Source organism: Aphanomyces astaci, assembly GCF_000520075.1.
Source record: "Aphanomyces astaci strain APO3 unplaced genomic scaffold supercont1.16, whole genome shotgun sequence".
Taxonomy (NCBI): domain Eukaryota; phylum Oomycota; class Saprolegniomycetes; order Saprolegniales; family Verrucalvaceae; genus Aphanomyces; species Aphanomyces astaci.
In genome coordinates, this window is record NW_009798279.1 from 656,085 (window position 1) to 668,808 (window position 12,724).

General features: G+C 53.9%; 6 protein-coding genes across 10 annotated transcripts; 2 read left to right on the forward strand and 4 right to left on the reverse strand.

The window, feature by feature from the left end:
• Positions 1–64: 64 nt before the first annotated feature.
• H257_07695 lies at positions 65–2,737 on the forward strand. 2 transcript variants are annotated; one of them, XM_009833306.1, is made up of 5 exons: positions 65–806; positions 864–975; positions 1,060–1,114; positions 1,540–2,163; positions 2,209–2,737. In XM_009833306.1, exons 1-5 carry the CDS (start codon positions 146–148, stop codon positions 2,647–2,649), a joined length of 1,893 nt encoding a protein of 630 aa, XP_009831608.1. In that variant the 5' UTR covers positions 65–145; the 3' UTR covers positions 2,650–2,737. The 2 variants fall into 2 exon arrangements, with proteins under 2 accessions (XP_009831608.1, XP_009831609.1); XM_009833307.1 differs by having other exon boundaries at positions 1,540–2,737.
• A 929-nt stretch (positions 2,738–3,666) lies between these two features.
• H257_07696 (hypothetical protein) lies at positions 3,667–4,527 on the reverse strand (the record flags this gene model as incomplete). Its single annotated transcript, XM_009833308.1, has 1 exon — positions 3,667–4,527. One exon carries the CDS (start codon positions 4,525–4,527, stop codon positions 3,733–3,735), a length of 795 nt encoding a protein of 264 aa, XP_009831610.1. The 3' UTR covers positions 3,667–3,732.
• Positions 4,528–4,707: 180 nt separating this feature from the next.
• H257_07697 (hypothetical protein) lies at positions 4,708–7,820 on the forward strand. The gene is made up of 5 exons (XM_009833309.1): positions 4,708–5,326; positions 5,395–6,020; positions 6,099–7,121; positions 7,187–7,245; positions 7,347–7,820. Exons 1-5 carry the CDS (start codon positions 4,744–4,746, stop codon positions 7,369–7,371), a joined length of 2,316 nt encoding a protein of 771 aa, XP_009831611.1. The 5' UTR covers positions 4,708–4,743; the 3' UTR covers positions 7,372–7,820.
• On the reverse strand, positions 7,452–8,927 carry H257_07698 (hypothetical protein). Of its 4 annotated transcripts, none has more exons than XM_009833310.1 (6): positions 8,899–8,918; positions 8,554–8,857; positions 8,372–8,502; positions 8,027–8,309; positions 7,877–7,973; positions 7,452–7,792 (listed from the first exon to the last, which is right to left on the reverse strand). In XM_009833310.1, exons 2-6 carry the CDS (start codon positions 8,761–8,763, stop codon positions 7,479–7,481), a joined length of 1,035 nt encoding a protein of 344 aa, XP_009831612.1. In that variant the 5' UTR covers positions 8,764–8,857; positions 8,899–8,918; the 3' UTR covers positions 7,452–7,478. The 4 variants fall into 4 exon arrangements, with proteins under 4 accessions (XP_009831612.1, XP_009831613.1, XP_009831615.1 ...); XM_009833311.1 differs by having other exon boundaries at positions 7,452–7,826; XM_009833313.1 differs by lacking the exon at positions 7,452–7,792 and having other exon boundaries at positions 7,816–7,973; positions 8,899–8,927.
• Positions 8,928–9,020: 93 nt separating this feature from the next.
• Positions 9,021–10,972, reverse strand: H257_07699 (hypothetical protein; the record flags this gene model as incomplete). The annotated part of the gene is made up of 9 exons (XM_009833314.1): positions 9,021–9,492; positions 9,543–9,688; positions 9,746–9,942; positions 10,005–10,085; positions 10,147–10,213; positions 10,274–10,355; positions 10,397–10,490; positions 10,537–10,776; positions 10,829–10,972. 9 exons carry the CDS (start codon positions 10,970–10,972, stop codon positions 9,044–9,046), a joined length of 1,500 nt encoding a protein of 499 aa, XP_009831616.1. The 3' UTR covers positions 9,021–9,043.
• Positions 10,973–11,060: 88 nt separating this feature from the next.
• Positions 11,061–12,666, reverse strand: H257_07700 (hypothetical protein). Its single transcript, XM_009833315.1, has 2 exons — positions 11,487–12,666; positions 11,061–11,418 (listed from the first exon to the last, which is right to left on the reverse strand). Exons 1-2 carry the CDS (start codon positions 12,638–12,640, stop codon positions 11,121–11,123), a joined length of 1,452 nt encoding a protein of 483 aa, XP_009831617.1. The 5' UTR covers positions 12,641–12,666; the 3' UTR covers positions 11,061–11,120.
• Between the last annotated feature and the right edge of the window lie 58 nt (positions 12,667–12,724).

Genomic DNA, 12,724 nt, shown 5'->3' on the forward strand with positions numbered 1-12,724 from the left:
GCCCAAACTCAGATGTGGTTTTCCGGTTGTTCCCAGTTCCCCACGTTGAGTAACATGAACTTTCGTTCGTTTGGGGCTGGCTTGGCTGAGCTTCTTGCCGCTTGCATTCGCGACTTCCCTCACTCTTCTTGTTGTTGCTTGTGGCATGGAGGACTCTCGTCGCTCCACGAATGATCTCGGGGCATCGTTTTCTCGAGGCTCTATTGCGTTCACCCGCGACGACCGCAGCGCTCGGTTCGAAGTGGATGTCGTCCAGCCAGACCACCAAGTCGTTCTAGCGCCCTTACGTATTGGCGAAGAAGGTGATGACCACGTGTACATCACCGCGTCCACAGAGAACTCCAACAGCTACCACTCCAGTTCCCACGACAACCCTCCTAGCTCATCCTTGTCGTCCCGACCCACCGGGATCAACACACAGTACTCGGCGCACCCGACCGTGTTTGAACGTCCGACAGACGTCGACGCCACGTCCGACTACAGACTGTACGATCTACCGTCCCGTGGGGTGCAGCCCATTACCATCACATACGTGGAAGAGACTTCGCGGTCTGAGTCGCCCAAGGACTACAAGGGCCGCCTTCGTGTGTGGCCAGGTCTGATGCTTCTCTTGTCCATCTTTACCCTTAGCTCCGTCGCCATTGCATTCGGCGCCAAGAAGTCCTACGACAGTTCAAAATCCCGCATGATATCCGTCCAAGCCGCCGCCGCCAAGCGCCGTGCGATCCAAGATGGTCTGGGCGACGACATCTCCGAGGTGGCGGACGACGGCGTGGTCAACAACCCCCGCACGTACACCACGAAGAGTGCGTTCTCCATTCATATGCTCCATATACAGTCGTAATAATCGTGTTCTTGGGCAGGTTGCTCTTTGCCCAACTACCAGAGCAAGAACGGGCAGATCGTGGCCGTGTCTCCCAACGGCACCGAAGTCGCCGTGGGGATCAAGGGCGTCAACTGGTTTGGCATGGAAACGTAAGTGTATGTGTGAAACCAGCTCCTGCTGTTAAAATACTAACTACTCTTGGTTAAACTACACTTACCTTATCTCGTCATTAGCCTCAACGCCGTGCCATTTGGGCTGTGGCAAAACGACCAGAACGGCACCACCGTGGTACGACTCGTTCCCTGCGTTTCATGCACTTTATATGCTTGCGTGTCTTGATTGTATGTCGTATCGCCAAACCTGCGAAATACGATATCTATTTAGTTTAAGAGGTATATTTTGTGATTCTTCAGACTTACCTAATCATATGGCAACCTTGTTATTTACGAGTATAGTTTTGTGATTCTTCATACGTTTGAGCCAATCATATGGCAACCTTCTTTTTTCTCATCCAATCACATTGTCCCAAATTCGGTAATTCGGACCGAATCTAACATATACTGTGTATTTCTTGAGGATGTATTGTCCACAATCCTCCACCATGTGGTAAATGGGGGCGACAGCATGAATGTATGATTTATTCCTTCGAAATACTCTCGAATATACATATATATATATATATATTGGTACGATATATTAATATTGGGATATAGTTTGACATTGCATCGTTCCTCCAACGCAACGGGTTTAACAGCGTCCGGTTACCTGTATCCGTGGGCCACCTCCTCGACGACACGCCCCCCGCCGTCGGCCTCGTCAACCGCCAGGCCAACCGCGCCATGAACCTCAAGAGCTACATGACCACGATCCAGTCCATCGTTCAGGCGATGGGGTACCGCCAGATCACGGTACTCATCAGCATGCACACACTCCTCCCCAACGACAACTCGGGGGGGCTCTGGTACGACAAAAACATCCCCGAAGCGCTCGTGCTCAAGTCGTTCGACTTGCTCGCCAAGGGACTGTGCTCGGACACGTACTGGAATGTCATTGGCATCGATCTCAAAAACGAACCCCATCTGGCCACATGGGGCGACGGCATCCCCGCCACGGACTGGGCGCTAGGGGCCGCCAAGCTGGGTAACCACATGCTATCCGTGTGTCCGCAGTGGGTCGGGTTCGTCGAAGGCATCAACGGCGGGCCCCAGACCGGCATCATTGACGGTAAGTCGTGGGTGTACTACAACTGGTGGGGCGGGGGGCTCCAGGGCGCCGCCACCAAAGCCGTCGAGTTCAACGTCCCCCACAAACTCGTGTACTCGCCACACTATTACACGGTATGTATATTTCGTTATCGAGAGAGACCCCACCTCGCCGCGTAGACGGCCGTGTCACCGCAAGACTACTTTTACGATGGCAAATGGCAACTCATGGTGGAGCTATCGGACGACAGGCTTCGTACCCGTGTGGCAGATTCCATGTACGCCATGTTTGGGTTCTTGGCCGGCAACGACGCGGCGATGGTCATGGGCGAGTTTGGCGGGCTCTACACAAACGACAAGCACCCGCTGCTCACGACCCGGCGCACGACCGACTTTGTGGTCGAGTCGTTGGTCAAAGCCAAGTACGCCGGCGCGTACATGTGGTCTCTCAACCCCGAGAGCGCGTACCAGTTTAACCCCATCACCCCCGGGTCGTACACGGAGGGGCTATTGCTCGACGACTGGCTCACCCCAAACAAACCGTTCTTAAAGGGCATGGAAGGGCTCAACATGCTGCCCAACTTGCGCCTCTTTCCGTGCTTTCTGGACAAGAAACCATGATATACGACTGTATTCTTGGTTGTATCAATAACAAGCAAGGGGCTATAGCTACGACAGTACTACTCTCTGATCCGTAATCTTAGTCCAATTGTTCTTATTTCTTTTTGACTTGATTAAAGTATGTGCTCCAGAGTATGTTACTGAATAAAAGGTACTATTATAGTATTTTTTATCGGACTAACGTTACTATTAATAGTATTTATTGTATACTAGTATTAATACTACGTACATACACACTACGTACCCAATCGAAAACCATTGATTGTCCAATTTTGTCCAATATGATGCCGTGAAATTCCATTAACAAGTCGTCAAAACAACAGCGAGCTTCAAATCGAAATAATTTTTGAGAAATGTCAAAAATCTATAGTTACATCAGGACTGTAGATGTATTAATAGTACTACTTGCTGCGTATTATAGTACTACTGTAGTACTTTATATAACGTGTAAGTATTGTATGTTGTACTTGGAAGTAACAGGTTCTCAAAAACCATTTCCACGGTTCTGAAATAGCCCACACTTTTCAAATGCCCGCGAAATGACCCCAATAATGATTGTGGATTCGGTACAGATTTCCAGACCCCGTCGAATCGAATCTCTCGAATCACGAATCGACGCTATTGGCTAATCCATTTTTGAGTGGATTTGATTGGCTATTACAGATATTCAACCAATCAGAACTCCAGCGTGATTCATGATTGATTAGACAAACCACGCGAATTTTGCAAGTTGATAGCAAATTCACAATAACGTTACCAAACATTCGGTATGAATTACCCTATTATGACGCAGTTTCCCAATCTTGCAGCTGTAGCAAGTGAGCGCTTAGGCCTCGTATGAGAGTCCCCAGCACACACGTACACCGCATGTACACACATACATCCCGAGTAGGCCAACTGGACGCCCGCGCTACCGCAACGTGCGACTGAACCTCGTCGTACTGGCCCCAGGCAGTTGTGGAAATCTCAGGTGAATGTCCATTTCTGCCCAAAACTCTTCGAAATCTGAGCCAATCATGTCATCGCGGATATTTGCTGGCGATTTGCACAAAATTGCCAAGTTTATCAGGAATGCACAATAGGTCAGCGCTTTTTAGACGACCGATCGCGGCTGCGACTACGACTGCGCTTGTGCCCATTAGTCCGGCTACCGTTCCTAGTACTACTACTATTGCCGTGATGTGAACTCCGCTCGCGGGGCTCGGGCTTTGGGATGAAGTTCTTCTTCTTCGGCGCCTCGATAACGGGCTTGGGGGTGGCGCCGAGACCCAATCGGTAGTGCCGCATCTGAACCTTGGACCCCGTGGGCTCCACACGATCCTTGCCGGTCCAACCCATCCCGCGGAGCAGCGCCGCGCCAAACTCTTCGATCGGCACGGCGTCGAAGGCGTCGCTGTGGATGTCCAGTTCGTCTGGTCGCATGGACAGGTCGTGCTTGAATTTGTTGGTTTCCCCCACGATCTTGTCCATGCCTGGGATACGATTCCTCGTGAGCATCGGCGCATCCTTCTTGTTTATGTCGGAAGTGTTCTCGACGGTGCCTCCAGCGATGGGGATCACAAGCGTCGACTCCTCTGATTCTTCTTGTTCCTGTCGCGAACTATTTCGAATATCTGCCAGGAGCGCTTCGGCGGCGGCTTGGTCCTCGGTCCAGTTCACCTTGATGCATGGAATGACCATGGGTCCGTACTTGGACCCTACCGAAGGTTCTTTCAGCAGGGCATCGCCGGACGTGCTGAAGCCCACCACGATCTCCTTCTTCTCATCAACATTTCGCTCCTTCTCTACACGGAATCCTCCAAGGGACGACTTCTGTGCCAATCCCGCCGCCGTCGCTCCCTTCTTCTTTCCCTTGAGTGCAAACCCTGAGAAGCTCATGTTGATAATTGGCCAAGGCACACGACTAAATCCATCATTTAAATCTATTGTATAAATATAATAGAAAATTCATTTATGTGTTATTAAGTAAGTTGAAGTTCATCAACCAATCATATACAAGGATTTGTCATGGACCAATCACATTGCAGTTGCGCTTGAAAAGTCGCCACCTTTCAAAACGGCCCAAACAAATCCTGCGGCGGTCGTCGAGTCGCCATGTCCAATCGAAGCGAAAGCGTCAAGGTCGTCGTGCGCATTCGTCCGTTGAGCACGAAGGAGAAGCAGGATGGACGAACGTACATCGTGTTCTCGAAGCCGGAAGAGGGTGAGATCTCACTCAACAACCCAGAGTCCGACGACCGCGAGCCACCGAAAAAGTTCACGTTCGATGCTTCCTTTGGTCACGACAGCGAGCAAATGGATGTGTACCAGCATGCTGCGCGGGACATCGTCGACAGCGTCGTGGACGGATTCAACGGCACCATCTTTGCGTACGGCCAGACGGGCGCGGGCAAGTCGCACACGATGGAAGGGTACAACGACCCGCCCGAACTGCGCGGGATCATCCCCAACTCATTCAAGCACATTTTCGACAAGATTGGGTCCATCCCTAAGACACAGTTCATGGTGTACGCGTCGTACTTGGAGATCTACAACGAAGAAATCCGCGACTTGTTGGCGGCGGACCCGCAAAACCGCCTCGAACTCAAGGAAAACATGGACACGGGAATCTACGTCAAGGATTTGATCTCGCGCCAGGTCACGGGAGTCGCTGAGATCGACGCTGTCATGCAGCACGGTACGTACGACCATCGCGTCTGTTTTCCATGTGGATTGAATAACGTTATGTGACATCATTGTACGTAGGCAAGAAGAATCGATCGGTGGGCGCCACACTCATGAACCAAACGTCGTCGCGGTCGCATTCCATGTTTATTATCACCGTGGAAACGGCAACGACGGGCGTGGATGGGAAAGATCACATTTGCGTGGGCAAGCTGAACTTGGTGGATTTGGCGGGCAGCGAGCGGCAGGCCAAGACGGGCGCGACGGGGGACCGCATGAAGGAAGCGACCAAGATCAACCTGTCGCTGTCTGCACTCGGGAACGTCATCTCAGCCCTCGTGGACGGCAAGTCGCAGCACATTCCGTACCGCGACTCGAAGCTCACGCGGCTGCTCCAAGACAGTTTGGGTGGCAACGCCAAGACCGTCATGATTGCCAACTGCGGCCCCGCCGACTACAATTACAACGAAACGCTGTCCACATTGCGATATGCGAATCGGGCCAAGAACATCAAAAACAAGCCCAAGATCAACGAAGACCCGAAAGATGCGAAAATTCGCGAATTTCAGGACAAGATCAAAGAGTTGCGCGAGGCATTGGCGGCCCAGGAAAAGGGCATGGGGATAGGGGGCCCGCACGCCATGGTCGATGGCAAGGAAGGCAAGACGACAATGATGCAGGCCGCGGCGCCACGGATCATTGAAAAGGTTAGCCATGCATGGCTCACATGTGCTGATACAAGCAAAATGAACGCCATGTACATAATATTCATACACTACCGGTAGATCATTGAAAAGACCATCGTGCGGCGCGAAGGAGTGAGTGAAGACGAGCTCAAGAAACTGCAAGAAGACGCAGTGCGTGAGAAGAACGAGCTCAAGAAGAAGGCGCAGGTGGAGATGAAGGCGTTGCTGGCGTCACAGTCCAAGACAGAAGAGGAGCGGGACCGACTGGCGGCACAGCTGCAGGAAAAAGCGCAGCAAAAGGAGCAGCTCGAGAAGAAGAAGCACGAGATGTTGGCTCAGTTGGAGGAGTACGAGCACAAGGTGATCGTGGGCGGACAGCTCATGGACAAGGCCGCCAAGCAGGAGCTCGAGCTACGTGACGCACAGCAAAAGGTCGACGAACAGAAGCGGCAAGAGATGCAGCTGGCGCGAGAGTTGGCCGAGCGCGAAGACTCCAACATGGTACTCGAGGAGCAGTTCTCTTCGCTCCAAGAAGAGGTTGACGTGAAGACGAAGAAGCTCAAGAAGCTGTGGGCCAAGCACAAGGCCGCGTCCACCGAGATCGAGGACCTGCGCGCCGAGTTTCAAACGGAGAAGGAGGACATGCTCGAAACGATCCGCGAACTGACGCGCCAGCTCAAGATCAAGCAGGTGCTTCTGCAGCACTTTGTACCGCTGGACGACGCGTATGCGATTGAAAAGCGAAGCAAGTGGGACCCTGACGCGGACGAGTGGACGCTCGAGCACCTCGAGACGCGCCCCACGAGCCTCCGCCCGAAGCGACCGGTGGCGCGGCGAGGCGTCCGTCGGGCAGAAACCGACTTTGCCCGACGCAACCGCCAACTGGACCGCGGCAACCCCCGGTGGAAAGGCGATAATGTGATCGTGCTCGAGCTGGAGATGCCGGAGCGCCGCACCAAGGACTACGAGAGCGGCATGATGGGGTTCTGGCTGGACCGAATCGCGTCCAACGAAGATGACGTGGAGATCATCGTGCTGGACGAGAATATGCAGGGAAGCAACGACGACAAGGACAGCGGCGCCAGTGGACCTACCATGTCCTGCGACACGGACGACAAGGAGGTAGAAGCATGGCGAGCCACTTTGGGCGTTAAACTGATCTGTGAGATGACGTTGGATATGTGTAGACTCGATCCAAGGACAAGACTGGGAAGAAGTCAACAAAGACACGACCGCCCACGGCCAGGTACGATGGCATTTGAGATAGTGGCTTCCCGATATATATAGTATATATATCGGGAAACCACTTATATATATTCATGACTTTTGTGTGTTTGTTGTGTCTAGTCGTCGTCGAAAGGAAGCCGAGTAGGGTCCGCAGTACGTCGTAGTACATGGTGGTGGTGGTATGTGTGACAACGTTCATCGGTGGCATGCAACGGATGTGTTAAATAGATATCCATATTGTTATTGATAAGACTACGACTTGGACAATTGTTTGGTGAACGGGTGGTGGGCCACGTATGAGTACCACACCCCGCCAATAACAACGAGGGCACATCCCCACAGCATCTGCCCCGACACCACGTCATCGCCATGAATAACCACGGACAGCGCCACCACCGCGACTTGCTTGACATTGGCACACACGGCCAGTGTCACAGCGGACGTGCACCTGTTGGCGGCGAAGCTGGTCACGTTCAGAGCAAAGCTGAATGCCCCTGTGACAACGTACAGCCCCACGGCAGGACGCACGACATCCCACGGCGTCGACTGCAGCACGTCCCACTCGCCTGCAAAATATATATACACCAGGCAGAATTATATCTATAAATAATATTGGCATTCTAGTGTATATTATATAATGCCTCGTGTACCTCCAAGGATCATGACGACGGCGCACCACACTGCCGAGAGCGGCGCTTGGTGCAAGATCAACTGGACGGGAGTTACTGTCACATGACCAGTCAAGAACTACACGCACTCGATGTGTTCATTACGAATAATATGACGTTGGAGTGGCTTACTTTGCTGGAGAGAACAGACTTGAGCGAGGCAAACAGGATGGCGAGGGCCGTGATGGCGATACCCATGGGCGTGGAAGCGATGTCTCGTGAGCATGCGATGTACACTCCCAACGCGATGGGAACGAGCGCGAGTATCTGCGCCATCGTGTACGTGGTGTGGAGGACGACGGTGCTGAGGACGGCGGTGGTGCCGGGTACGAGGGCTCGCATGATCTGGTTCAAACTCACACTCACGAGCCCCAGACTCCAATTGCCCAAGATGATGTTGGACACAAAGATGAAGCTGCAACGCATATATGTATGGATGTGATTCCACTGACGGTATTACCGGTGGTGGCGACGTACCTGAAGAAGAACATGGTGATGGCTTGGTCGGGTCGCAACGGCAGCGGCCGCCCACGAGCCCCCCCGCGGCAACTCAAATGCACGTACAGGTAGGCGCCGATGGAGTTGCATGCCATGTGCACACACGTGAGCTGCGTATATGACGGTAAGGACGACCAGATGAACGATCGTGGCGGTAGTACCGTCACGGGAAGATTGAGTACAGTTAGTGCCTGCTTGTTCACGATCGTCACAGTCATGTTGAGAGCGAACCACAGGCTGAGCCACAGGCACACGGCGTAGTGGGACGTGTTGCCCACGAATGACCTGCCTGTCGACGTGGGAGATGCATGGATCTTACGATCCACTGCGGTTTGTTGTACGGACATGTCGATGACGACGTCGAACTTCATTCGAGACTGCAGTGGACAGTCGTCTCTGGCGCAGTAGATGCTTCAACTTCCCAGTGCTGAGTGTCGTGATTCGCCTGAGACGCAGCGTGGGATCCTGCATGCCATCAGCCATGGTCGTATTCGTGGCATTCGTACCTTGAGCACGTCCGCGCGATGCGTTTCGCGTTTTTCGACAAACGGCCTCATTACCTCATCGTTATCCGGAGACTCTCATATCCGGACTACCCGCGAGCCTATTAGTCACACGATTCAAATGTCTTTCCTTTCGATTCCAATGTCTTTACTTTGGCTTATCGCTTCTGGGCACGATCAGCTTGCTTCGACTACTTCGTCGCGTCTCTCGCTCTTTCTTCCGCCGCAGCATCTCCTTCGCGTGGACATCGGGGTTGTCCATTTCGTACAACGGACAGATCGTCGGGACCATGCAGATGGGTAGCAGAAGCTGCTCATCTCCGTGTCCGCCAGGGCCGTGCCCATGTCCATCTTCCGAGACGACCCCGTCCTGATGCTGCAGTGTCGCAGATGCATCCTCGGGCAGTTCCCACACCGATTCGAACGTGACCGTGTTATAAAAGTACGCTTGTCCATCCTCCGTTGTGCACGCCACCCACGCATGGGCGATGGTTTCATCCACGGAATTTGGCTGGCTGTCCATCGTCGTCGCACTTTTTTGCTCTTCTTCGTAGTATGGCACGCCCCAATGTTCTTGGGTGTTGTCTCCATCTACCACTGTCTAATCTGTCAGCAGCGTGCCACGTCACAGGGTAGAGACACTGTACAAGATGGAAAAGCCATCGCTTGAAGCATGGCCGTGGTGGCTGCGTGTCGGTGGGCCATCGCCACGTGCAGTGGCGTGTCCAGGTCGTGGTTCGTACACTCGACCGACGCGCCAAACTGCAGCAGGACGTACACGATGTCGTCGTAGCTACAGCAGTGTCATATTTAACCGTAGAAGCGAACAACGCCATCAAGAAGGACAGACCCAAAGCGCGCGGCAACATGCAGCGGCGTGTGTCCGTCGTGGTGCGCCGGCGAGTGGACGAGGGACGGCGCCATTTCGCACAGCCACGTGACAGCATGGACGCCTCGGGGGCACGCCGCCGCGTAATGCAGGGCCGACCACCCTCGGTCGTCAACGGTGCCGACGTCGCCGCCATAGTCGACGAGCAGTTGAAGGCACTAGAAAAAGCCACCGCTTTCTCATTTTTAACTGCTTTGCTGGCATATGAATGGGGGCGTACGAGGGTTTGGCCCGTGGACGCCGCGGCGAGGACGGCGGTGATGCCGCTGGCGCACCGTTGGTTTACATGCACTCGTCCAGACTAGATATGCGACAGTTACATGACGGCAAGGGGATGGTGGGGAATGGCTCGAGTCGCGTACTTCCACAAAGAGGCGAATGAGGTCCACGGCGCCGGACGCGGCCACGAGAACGAGCGGCGATTCGTCTCTAGGCATATGACATCATTATATTGGGTGGTGGAAATGAATGGACTGAACGGCGACGCACTCCAAGTTGACAGCACTGGGATCGACGCCATATTGCAGCAACGTGTAATGGACGTCAACCGATGCACCGCCTTTGCATGCTTCTACGCAGCGCTGTGACTTGGGGAGATGAAAGGATACGCACGTAGAAGAAGAGAGTTGCCGTCGTCGTCGACAGATGCGGCCAACGATGCGTGGGTCGATAGAATGTGGCGCAAGTACGCTGTATCGCCCTTGCTCTGTCACACATGAGACGACCAGAGGGGTTCGTAGGCACATGCGTACCATGCACTCGTGCAACATGTCTGCAGGAGTGGCACCGGGAGGACGGCCAGAGCAAAACACAGCATCGCCCACGCTTCGTAGCCACATGTTGCGGACGTCGCGGGTTGGCGCTTTCAGCAAGAGTGTCGACGACAAGGAGGCGACGCGCAAGTTTGTCGAGCCGACGGGTGCGACTTGCGTGACGTCGGTGAGTAGGAGACAGTTGGCTGCGTGTTGTTCTGAGCGTGGCGAGACCCGCCACTATGAACATATCCCGTCTACCTGCTCAATCATGGACGAAAGTGGCAGATACCTGTAGGCAAAACGTTGTGATTTCAAACCAAAAACGCTGGGGGGTGTCGTCATTGTTTGCCGTGGGTGGCGATACGACCCAGAGGTAGCCTGCTCCTGGTCCATGCATTAGGTCGTCGTCCACTGCAGCGTCCGCTTCCATCATGGTGGTGTCACCCGAACTGGGGCAACGAAATGTTGGTCGCCGTTGTTGGAAGGTAGTAAACTGGTATTATTGACAGTTACATGGATTTCTCCGGTTAAAAATGGGCACTAAATGGGTCATCCAGTGACGGTTACATTATTCCACACGGTTACATAGAAACGGCGTCCACTGCGAGCCGCGGTGGGCACGTCGCTTGGACTTCAACGAGAAAGTCGCGGGTCTGCAAGACGTGAGCACCCATTTTCGCTGCGCTCTTCATGACCGCTGCATGTTCCTCAGGAGTGTCAAACGCCACCGCATCTTCCACGACCAGCGCCGTGTAACCTCGGTCTAAGGCGTCACGCACTGTCGCCTCCAACGTGCCGAGGGTGGACACCCCCACGAGTACAAGACAGGCAAGGCCGAGGTTTCTCAGGATGTAGTCGGCGTTGGTTGTGCCTAGAAGACTACACATATACACACATCACTCCCTTGAACAAGCTGTAGCAATGCGATACAGTACGTCAGGCCACACCTGATGGCTGTACGTGGAATAACAATATCGTAGTCGGTGGGTGCGACGCTCTCGAGCACCTTGGCGTCAAAGCTGTGCTTGGACACGTGAATTCCAGCCATCTTGTGCGCCTTGCTTCGGTCGCGGCCGTTCTTGGTCATGCTTTCGATCGTGGCGTACACAACCTCCATGGACCGTTGTCGCAGGATGTGCAAGATGGACTGGATGTTGGGAACCATCGTGGATTTGATCCGGTCAAAATAGTATTCTTTGCTGCTGGTAGCTCGATCCATGTTGGAGTGTTTGCCCACATGTGGCATCGCGCAGTAGTACTGCACATCTAGCACCAGAAGTCCAGTTGTATTGGATTGAATAACACCATCCAGCTTGGACGACGACGTTGACGAGATCTTCACAGGCTCGGCGGTCATGGCGCCAGCAGACGGAGCTGTAGATGGAGCTACTGGCGGCGCAGCAGGGACGAGCACTGGTGCGAACATGCTGATGTCGTCACTCTCGGCCAACGTAGATGTTGTGGAGGGTGCGAGTTGTACCGTGACAGGGGGGATGATCTGGTCAACCAAGGCCTTCGCGACCTGGTTGTCCTTGACGAGACGACTGCGTAGCAACATGGTGGCTTCCCGTTGCTTCTTCTCACGCTCTTGTTGCATCCGCAGCGCATCAGCCTCCTTCGCACGCTGCTGTCGCCCGCGCTCCTGTGCGTCTAAGACGGCGGACGCCTCCGTAGCATCCAGAAGAACGATCGACACGTTCAATTTCATGCCGCTAGTTTCCCCGACCAAGTCCAAGAGGTGCTGGGCCGTGGCGAAAGGAGCCATCAACGCCGGGATCTTGGCGTTCATGCCAGATCGCGTGAGACCAGCGTCCATGACGAACGCTAGCTGAGGGTTCTCCTCGTCTGTGTTTGCTACGATGATCGCCACCGCTCCAGCCTTTTGGACCTGAATGGTCTTGCTCAGGAAGTCGCATCCTCCTCGCTGCACGAGCACAATCTTCCCAGCTACGTCCTTGGTATTCTTCAGTGGAGTTTCGGCCGTGATCGGGTCTGCCACGACCAGACGACCCTCTAAGCGTGGAGTGTCGTACGTGGAGCTAAACTCTGCCAGGGGGCAGTAGAACAGATGACCATCGACCTCGACAAAGCTGATTAGCATGGTGAGTCACCGTTCTTTCGTCGCGCATCTGCCCATTCGACGAAAAGATCGCATCCGACCCTATTACCCGACAGTCCATAGGTA

What these genes read in the sequence shown, in the direction of transcription:
- H257_07695 (XM_009833306.1), top strand. Translation starts at nt 146, where the DNA reads ATGGAGGACTCTCGTCGCTCCACGAATGATCTCGGGGCATCGTTTTCT. An exon ending in ACCAGAACGGCACCACCGTG is followed by an intron (nt 1,115 to 1,539) that starts GTACGACTCGTT and finishes ATTGGGATATAG; the next exon opens with TTTGACATTGCATCGTTCCT. An exon ending in ACTCGCCACACTATTACACG is followed by an intron (nt 2,164 to 2,208) that starts GTATGTATATTT and finishes CTCGCCGCGTAG; the next exon opens with ACGGCCGTGTCACCGCAAGA.
- H257_07697 (XM_009833309.1), top strand. Translation starts at nt 4,744, where the DNA reads ATGTCCAATCGAAGCGAAAGCGTCAAGGTCGTCGTGCGCATTCGTCCG. An exon ending in CGCCACGGATCATTGAAAAG is followed by an intron (nt 6,021 to 6,098) that starts GTTAGCCATGCA and finishes CACTACCGGTAG; the next exon opens with ATCATTGAAAAGACCATCGT. An exon ending in ACACGACCGCCCACGGCCAG is followed by an intron (nt 7,246 to 7,346) that starts GTACGATGGCAT and finishes TGTTGTGTCTAG; the next exon opens with TCGTCGTCGAAAGGAAGCCG.
- H257_07698 (XM_009833310.1), bottom strand. Translation starts at nt 8,763, where the DNA reads ATGAAGTTCGACGTCGTCATCGACATGTCCGTACAACAAACCGCAGTG. An exon ending in ATCACCATGTTCTTCTTCAG is followed by an intron (nt 8,310 to 8,371) that starts GTACGTCGCCAC and finishes TATGCGTTGCAG; the next exon opens with CTTCATCTTTGTGTCCAACA. An exon ending in CGTCGTCATGATCCTTGGAG is followed by an intron (nt 7,793 to 7,876) that starts GTACACGAGGCA and finishes TATATTTTGCAG; the next exon opens with GCGAGTGGGACGTGCTGCAG.
- H257_07700 (XM_009833315.1), bottom strand. Translation starts at nt 12,640, where the DNA reads ATGCTAATCAGCTTTGTCGAGGTCGATGGTCATCTGTTCTACTGCCCC. An exon ending in ATTCCACGTACAGCCATCAG is followed by an intron (nt 11,419 to 11,486) that starts GTGTGGCCTGAC and finishes GTATATGTGTAG; the next exon opens with TCTTCTAGGCACAACCAACG.